The sequence below is a fragment of the Corvus kubaryi genome, unplaced genomic scaffold (assembly GCF_017639235.1).
Source record: "Corvus kubaryi isolate FWS band 111438036 unplaced genomic scaffold, C.kubaryi_AGA036_p1.0 36396, whole genome shotgun sequence".
Lineage (NCBI taxonomy): Eukaryota > Metazoa > Chordata > Aves > Passeriformes > Corvidae > Corvus > Corvus kubaryi.
In genome coordinates this window covers 4643-12920 of record NW_024580863.1, presented here as the reverse complement: position 1 = coordinate 12920, position 8278 = coordinate 4643, and the positions used below count along the sequence as shown (strand labels likewise).

Below are 8278 nucleotides of genomic sequence, written 5' to 3'. Positions count from 1 at the left end.
TGCACCTTCCAGGGATCCCATCCTGTGCCAGCTCCAGGTGTGCGATCTTCCAGGAATCCCATCCTGCACCTTTCCAGGGATCCCATCCTGCACTAGCTCCAGGTGTGGGATCTCCCAGGGATCCCATCCCGCACCCTCCAGGGATCCCATCCTGCGCCATCACCAAAGTTGCATTTTCCAGCCACCAAAGGCACCTTCCAGGGACCTTGTCCTGCACCAACTCCATGGATCTCTCCCCAAAATCCTTCCGGCCGCCTCATCCTCTCCAACACCATCCCAGCACCTTCAGGGACCTTGTCCTGCAGCCCCACTGGAACAAAGCCCCTTCCCCACCACAGCTCATCCCGCAGGAATCTCGTCCTCCCCATTCCCAGGACTGGAGCCGCAGGAGATGTTCCAGACCCTTCCCAGCTGTGGGAAATCCGTGGAGTCGGTCCCTGCCTGAGCTGGGATCACCAGGCTCAGCCCCGGCCGTCCCTCGGGGGGACGGGTCCCGTCCGCTTCCCACGGCCCAGGATGCTCCAGACACGGATTGAGTCGGGGCTGGAAGAGTCCCGGGATAAAAGGGATCGGGGGGGGGGGGGGGGGGGTGAGCCCGAGGGCCACTGGCAGAGCTTGGATCTGGGAGAGCACCTGGATCCTGGCCTGGGATGGGGGAATGGATGGACACAGGGAGGGATGGATGGAGGGATGGATGGATGGATGGATGGATGGATGGAGGGATGGATGGATGGAGGGAGGGATGGATGGAGGGATGGATGGATGGATGGATGGAGGGATGGATGGAGGGAGGGAGGGAGGGAGGGATGGATGGAGGGATGGAGGGATGGATGGATGGAGGGATAGATGGATGGATGGATGGAGGGATGGATGGAGGGATGGATGGATGGATGGAGGGAAGGAAGGACACAGGGATGGATGGATGGATGGAGGGATAGATGGATGGATGGATGGAGGGATGGATGGAGGGATGGATGGATGGATGGAGGGAAGGAAGGACACAGGGATGGATGGATGGACGGACAGACGGATGGATGGACGGACAGACAGACGGACACCGCCTCCGCAGCCATCCCCCGCCGTCCTCCCGCCCTCCCAAGGACACGGCTCCGGACTCGCCTCCCTGCCAGCCCCTTTTCCAGCCTGCGCAGCTTCTCCCGAGCTCCGCTCCCCTGAACTCCCCCCAGCCTTGGCCGGAGCTCGCGGGCTTTGGCCGCGGCACGGGGACAGTCCGGTCACGTCTGCCCCGACGGCGACGCCAGCGGCTGCTCCCGGCCGAGACCCCGGAGCGCCGCCGGCGGCCCCGCGAGGTCCCCGCGGTGTCCCCACGGTGTCCCCTCGGTGTCCCCTCGGTGTCCCCTCGGTGTCCCCGCGATGTCCCCACGGTGTCCCCACGGTGTCCCCTCGGTGTCCCCGCGATGTCCCCACCGTGTCCCCACCGTGTCCCCACCGTGTCCCCCTTCACCCCAACGCCACCGAGGAGGGGATGAAGCCGCCCCCAGCCCCGTCCCCCCCGCTCCGGCCGCTCCCCCTTCCCAAACTCCGCTCCCTCGGCGCAGGGGTCCGGCGGCTCCGACCGCGCCAGATGTTTTTGCAACTGCACATCTGGGAACAATCAACCCCGCAGCAAGAACACCACAGTCCCTTTCATTCTGCTAAACCCCACCTTCCCCCAGCCTTTCCCCCCTCCCCCAGCTTTTTTTCTTTTTTTTTTTTCCCATTTTCCTTTTCTTTTCTTTTTTTTCTTCCCCCTTTTTTTTTTTTTTTCCTTTAAGCCCTCCCGTCGCCAGAGAGTGGGAGAACAAAGGGAATATTAAAGGATTCCAATTTTTTTTGGCCCCCGACCAGAGGTGAAGAACTCGGTGCCCCCATCCCCGTTTTCACACATCACCTTTCCCTCAGGGGCCCGTCCCCCAAAATAAATCGGGATAAAAGATCCCTTTTCTGCCATCTCTTTCCAGGACGGAAAATAAAAAAAAAAAACAAAACCCCAAAACCAAACAAACCCCGGGCTTCCTCCAGGCTTTGGGGTATTTTTAGGCTTTTTGGAAGTGGTTAAAAATCTCCAGCAACTGTCAGGCCTCAAAGAAGGGCCCCCTCCCCCCGCGGCTGCCGTTCCCTCAGCACCCCCAAAACCAAGGGGGGCTTTGGCTTTTTGAGGTTAAAAAGTTGAAAACAGCTTTTTTTTCCCAGCTCCCAGCCGCTGGAAGTTTTAAGGTGGTTTCACAAAGCCCCGAAATGGGGGCTCAGCCCCGTTTGCTGCCGGGGGGGGGATGGCCCCCGGAATTCCCGGGATTTAGGGGGGTTTCCCTCGCCCGCTCCTTACCAGTTAGTGCCGGCTCTGCCCTCGCCCGCCGCCGCGCTCTCCTCTCTCCGCTTCCCCAAAACTCTTGCAATGAGAGTCAAAAAAAACCCCAAAAAACCCAAAAAAAACACCTCCTACCTCCAGCACGGGGGATCCGCTGGGTCCTAAAGCCACACCTGAGCCGGCCCCTTCCTCCTCCCGCGCTGCGGGGAGGGGGAAAGCCGGGAATAACCCCAAGCGCCCATCGGGGAGAACGCGCCGCTGCCGTGGGCGCCGCCGGCGGGGCTGGGCTGTTGGTTTTGGGGTTTTTTTTCTCCCGGTGGGATGAGTTTTAAACCCTTGGAAAAGCGAGCAGGGAGGAGGATCCCGCGCGGCTCCCGCACGGAGCGGGCCGGGGCTGGTGCTGCCGGAGGGAGGGAGGGAGGGAGGGAAGGAGCAGCTCGGGGAATTTTTCTGGGAGGAAAAAAAAACCAAACCAACCCCATCACCCCCAAAATCTGGGATGCTGGGATCTCATCACCCCTCCCGATGCAGGCCCGGCGCTGGCCGCTCCCGCTCCCCCCCAGCAGCGAGGATGCTGCAGCCCCGGCATGGAGCGGGAAAAAGGACCCAAATCCCGCTTTTCCCACCCAAACTGGAGCTGCTGGAGGCTCCGCAGCCCCCGGGGCCCCCTTTTCCCCGCTCCCGGCGCGTTCCGGGGGATCCCGGCGGGATGGGGATGATCCCCAAACCCCCCCGAGGTCGGCACGGAGCCAGAGCCGGAGGCGGGGGACGAATGCGGCGGGTTTGGGGTGAAAACCCAGCAAAGGAGCACAGGGAGGGCGCGGGGGGAGGGAGGAGGTCTCTGGAGACGGGAACGGGGCAGAGCGGAGGAGGTCGGGCTCGCTCCCGTGGGGTTGGATCCCAGCCAGCCCGCGCTGGGTTGCGCCGCGGGCTGAGCACCAGGACAGGGCCCGGGAGCTGCAAAACCCAGGAAAAAGCGGATTTTCCGAGCAGGACGAGAGGCGGCCGGGGCTGGAAGGGGCTGCCAGCTCCTCTCCAGCCTGGTTTGCCAGGCTGAGGGATGGATAAAACCGTCCAAAGCACCCCAAAACCACCTCAGCTGCTCCCACCAAGCTCCAGCGTTACCCTCACGCCAGCCCCGCCAGCCTCCACCCAGGGGCAGGAGCTGCCTGTCAATCGTTAAATCAAATCAAATTAAATTAAATGACACCCTCCCGCCCCATCCGAGGGGAAGCGCCTCCTGGGTGCTTTTGCTTTGAAAACCGCCAAGAACGGGCAAAACCCCGCGAGGGCTGTGCGAGCGTGGAGGGATTGTGCGGCTCGGGAAGCCTGGGTTAACAACTGCAGCCTTGGCCGGGCCTGCAGGAAACCTCTTACCTCTGCTTGTGCCTCATTTCCTGATCTAATCCCCAGCTCCCGGAGGGCAGAGAGGCGCCGCCGGCGCTCGGAGGGGGTTCAGACTTTCCATGGAAGCAAATCCCTGCAGGAACCAGCCCGGGATCCCGCAGGCAGCTGGAAAAGCCGGGCAGGGGGTGCGGGCAGCACAGCCCCCCCCGCCCGGGGAGCTGCTGCTCGTCTCCGTCTCCCGCCTTCCCCAGGCCTTGGCCAGGACACCTGGGCTTTTCCAGCAATTACTGTTGTTTTCTAGGAAATTCCAGCTGGAGAGAGGCTCTCCAGCTCGGTTCGGGCTGCAGGAATCCCGGCGGTGTCATCCCTGGCTCCGGGCCCTGCTTTCGAGCATCGAGCCCAGCGTTTCCCAGCGAGCCCGAAGCCTCCTCCCGGCGCCCCGTCCCGCACGGATCCGCACCGGTGCCATCCCGAATCCGCCCCCAGCGAGCAGCGCAGACGAGCAGCCAGGAAAATAAATGTTAATTTATTAGACAAGGCCCGTGACAGCCCCGTCTGGAACCCGACGGCTCCCGCACGCCGGGGCGTGGGAGGAGAGTTAAAAAATAGAGAATTTATGGGGTCTGTAATGCTAGAGAGGCCCCATCCCAGAGCAGAGGAGCTCTGCCCGAGCATTCCGAGCGGAGAAGGGCCCTGGGGCGCGCTGGGGATGGAGCAGCATCGTTGGCAAGCCGGGAACGGGGACTGTAAACTCCCTACACATCTAGAGGGGACGGGGGCACGGGGAGGGGCTTCACAGTGACACAGAGCCGGGGGCGCCGGGGACAGCGGGGACCCCCGCCCGGCGGCTGGGCCAGCCACGAGAGGCCACAGCAGCCCCGGTGGCCGGCGGGAGCGGGAGAAACCCTGCGGGAAGGGCCGGGCTGGATGCTCCTCTTCCTCCTCTGGATCTTCTGCCCCGTTCCTGCTCCTCTGGGCTGTGGCCACAGGGTCAGCGTGGCTGTGGGAGCACCGTGTCCATGGGGCCAGAGTGGCTGTGGGACCACCATGGCCATGGGGTCAGCGTGGCCACGGGATGGATCAGTGTCGCTGTGGGATCAGCATGGCCATAGGACCACCATGGCCATGGGGTCAGAGTGGCCGTGGGAGCACTGTGGCCATGGGATCAGCGTGGCCATGGGCCGTAGCCATGGGACCACCGTGGCCATGGGATCAGTGTGGCCGTGGGAGCACTGTGGCCATGGGATCAGTGTGGCCATGGGCCGTAGCCATGGGACCACCATGGCCATGGGATCAGTGTGGCCATGGGCCGTAGCCATGGGACCACCGTGGCCATGGGACCACCATGGCCATGGGATCAGTGTGGCCATGGGCTGTAGCTGTGGGACCACTGTGGCCATGGGATCAGTGTGGCCATGGGAGCACCGTGGCCATGGGAGCACCGTGGCCATGGGATTCACATCTGTGATGCTGAGGGATCCCGCCCGCCTGCCGCATCCCTGCTTTTTCCGGGATCAATAAATTAAGGAAGTGTCCGAGGCGGGGGCAGGCGGGCACGGCTGGCACTGCTATCTCACAGCGAGGGACATCCTGGGCGTGGCGAACAGCGGCTGGTCCAGGGGCGGCCAGCCTGGCTGCTGCTGGCTCAGCTCCTTCTCCAGCCTCTTGAAAAGCTTCTTGGAGGCTTTTTTCCGGCGCAGCCTTCGGAAGCAGCCGAGCAAGCCGTGATCCAGGGCGGTCTGGGGCCGGAACGGGGAGGGAATCAGGGCAGGGGGAGGGAAGGAGAGCGCTGTGCCCACCCCAGACAGCTCCAGGAGGACCCCAAAGCCCCCCCGGACCCACCTCCAGCACGAAGGCGGCGAAGAAGTTGAGGGCGGCGATGCCCAGGAGGAGCAGCTTGAAGTTGAAATCCTCGATGGCCTGGAGCTTCAGCAGGGATTTGGGGAAGCCCAGCGGGTACAGGGTCAGCCAGATCATCAGGCCGAAGAGCAGGACGAGCACGAGCAGGAAGAGCACTGGGGGCGAGAGGGGATGGGTGAGCAGCAGCAGCAGCAGCAGGAGGAGGAGGAGGAGGAGGGCGGTGGCTGGCGGTGTCCCCACCGTTGGTGTAGAGCGGCTCTCGGAAGGGGTGTCCCTTGGACATGGCCACGGCCAGGATGAGGTACTGGAAGCCGCTGACGCAGAACAGGACGGTGTTCTCGTAGTTGGGCAGGTTCTGGGGCGCCGTCACCGTGCTGTTCAGGGGCACGAACCTGCGCCAGGGGACAGGGCACGGGGTCAGCCGCGAGGGCCTGGACACCGCCCTCGTCCTCCATCAAAGTCACGACTTCCTTGTGAGTGGAGGGGCCAGGAGCAGCTTCAGTCTCTGCTCTGGGACCAGGCATGGATCCCTTGGGAATGGGAGCTGTGCCAGGGGAGGGTTTAGGTTGGATATCAGGAAAGGTTCTTCCCCCAGAGGGTGCTGGGCACTGCCCAGGCTCCCCAGGGAATGGGCACGGCCCCGAGGCTGCCAGAGCTCCAGGAGCGTTTGGACAGCGCTGCCAGGGGTGCCCAGGGTGGGATTGTTGGGGTGTCTGTGCAGGGCCAGGGGCTGGACTCCCGGATGATCCCCCCAGCTGAGGACACTCCATGGTTCCCCGTCTGCTGCCAGACCCCAAAGCCCTGGACAAACGCTGGGCTCTGCCACAACCGCGGCGCCGCTCCCATCCCCAAACCCACGGGGAGCAGGGGAGGTTTAGGTGGGATCCTGGGAAGAATTCCAGCACGGGAAGGGCTGCAAAGCACTGGAACAGCCTCGCTGGAATCGCCAGCAAGTGCCCGGAACACCCCTGCACGCGGCACTCGGGCTTCAGCGGCGAACTGGGGCCGGCGCTTGGCCTTTTCCAAGCTCGGAATTCCCGGTTCCCCGATTTCGGGCGCCTCACCAGCTCTGCGAGACGGTGACGAAGTAGCTGAGGACCTGCACGGCGACGAGCAGCGCCGTCTGCAGCACGAGGCTGCCCAGCACCAGGCCGCTGATCAGGGCCCCCTGCGGGCGCCGCACGCCCAGCGCCGGCGCCGGCCCCGTGCGCCCCATCAGCACGGCCACCGTGGTGGTGATGACCAGGTCGAAGAAGAGGAACTGGAAATCGCTCAGGTTGGTGTTGATCTGGGGAGGAGGAGAGGGGCAGGCGGGGTGAGGCGATGCCGGGGAATTCCCGGGGAAAAGCGGGGATTTGGGGCGGCACTCACGGTGTAGAGCAGCAGCACGGACACGAACTGCACCAGGCTGTACAGGGCCATGTACTTGAAGACCCCGAAGGAGGTGACCAAGGAGCACCGGCCCTCCCTGCGGGGGGACACGGGGTCACCCACCGGCCGCCCCCTCCCCGGGAGCTCTCCCGAGGGGGTCAGCGGCATTCCCGGGGTTGTCCCGCGCTCACCGGATGACCCTGGGCACGCACTCGATGGTGGCCACGCGGGAGGTGAAGGGCGAGGCCACGGACGCCTCGGCCTCGGACAGGGAGATGCCCACGTCGGCCGCCCGCAGCGCCCCGCAGTCGTTGGCACCATCCCCGCACATCCCCACGCAGTAGCTGCGGGAAAGGGATCCACGTTCCTCAGGGACTGGGGGAAAGGGACCCACGTTCCTCAGGGAATGGGGGAAAGGGACCCACGTTCCTCAGGGATTGGGGGAAAGGGATCCCACGTTCCTCAGGGAATGGGGGAAAGGGACCCCACGTTCCTCAGGGACCCCACGTTCCTCAGGGAGTGCAGGAAAGGGATCCCACACTCTTCAGGGAGTGCAGGAAAGGGATCCACGTTCCTCAGGGATTGGGGGAAAGGGACCCCACGCCCCTCAGGGATTGGGGGAAAGGGACCCCACGTTCCTCAGGGATCGGGGCAAAGGGACCCACATTCCTCAGGGAATGCAGGAAAGGGACCCCATGCCCCTGAGGGACCCACGCTCCCGCGGATGCCCCGCTCCAGGCTGGAGCTCCCTGGTGCAACTGTCCCCTCCCGCAGCGCGGGCGCAGCCGGGGCAGGTCTGAGGCGTCTCCCGGCGGAAACCATTCCGGATCCCCAGGAGGAGCCCCCGATCCCGGCCTGGGCCTTACTCGAGCTCCTGCAGGCGGCTCACCAGCTGCGCCTTCTGCTCGGGCAGCATGCGCGCCAACACCGTGGCCCGCAGCAGGATCTGGAAGCGGGCAGGGCCGTCAGCGCCGCGGCACGGCCGGCCCCGAGGGGCTGGGAATGGCCAGCGGGGCACTGGGAATGGCCAGCAGGGCACTGGGAATGGCTGGCAGGGTGATGGGAATGGCCGGCAGGGTGATGGGAATGGCCAGCAGGGAGATGGAAATGGCCGGCAGGGTGATGGGAATGGCCAGCGGGGCACTGGGAATGGCCGGCAGGGCACTGGGAATGGCCGGCAGGGTGATGGGAATGGCCAGCGGGGACTGGGAATGGCCAGTGGGGCACTGGGAATGGCCAGCAGGGCACTGGGAATGGCCGGCGGGGTGATGGGAATGGCCGGCGGGGTGATGGGAATGGCCGGCAGGGCACTGGGAATGGCCAGCGAGGCACTGGGAATGGCTGCCAGGGCACTGGGAATGGCCGGCAGGGTGATGGGAATGGCCAGCAGGG

At 64.6% G+C, this 8278-nt stretch overlaps 2 protein-coding genes across 2 annotated transcripts in view; both read right to left on the bottom strand.

Annotated features, from left to right (window-relative positions):
- Positions 1 to 3952: 3952 nt before the first annotated feature.
- Positions 3953 to 5061, bottom strand: LOC121660522. The gene is made up of 3 exons (XM_042019893.1): positions 4825 to 5061; positions 4699 to 4790; positions 3953 to 4664 (listed from the first exon to the last, which is right to left on the bottom strand). Exons 1-3 carry the CDS (start codon positions 5053 to 5055, stop codon positions 3953 to 3955), a joined length of 1035 nt encoding a protein of 344 aa, XP_041875827.1. The 5' UTR covers positions 5056 to 5061.
- A 55-nt stretch (positions 5062 to 5116) lies between these two features.
- Positions 5117 to 8278, bottom strand: part of ATP13A2 (ATPase cation transporting 13A2) — a gene marked incomplete at its 5' end in the record, with an annotated part of 7754 nt that continues 4592 nt past the window's right edge. The window contains 7 exons of the mRNA XM_042019894.1: positions 5117 to 5394; positions 5498 to 5670; positions 5756 to 5907; positions 6580 to 6803; positions 6887 to 6983; positions 7078 to 7230; positions 7753 to 7832. Coding sequence (XP_041875828.1) covers positions 5224 to 5394; positions 5498 to 5670; positions 5756 to 5907; positions 6580 to 6803; positions 6887 to 6983; positions 7078 to 7230; positions 7753 to 7832 — 1050 coding nt within the window. The remainder of the gene's footprint in view (positions 5395 to 5497; positions 5671 to 5755; positions 5908 to 6579; positions 6804 to 6886; positions 6984 to 7077; positions 7231 to 7752; positions 7833 to 8278) is intronic.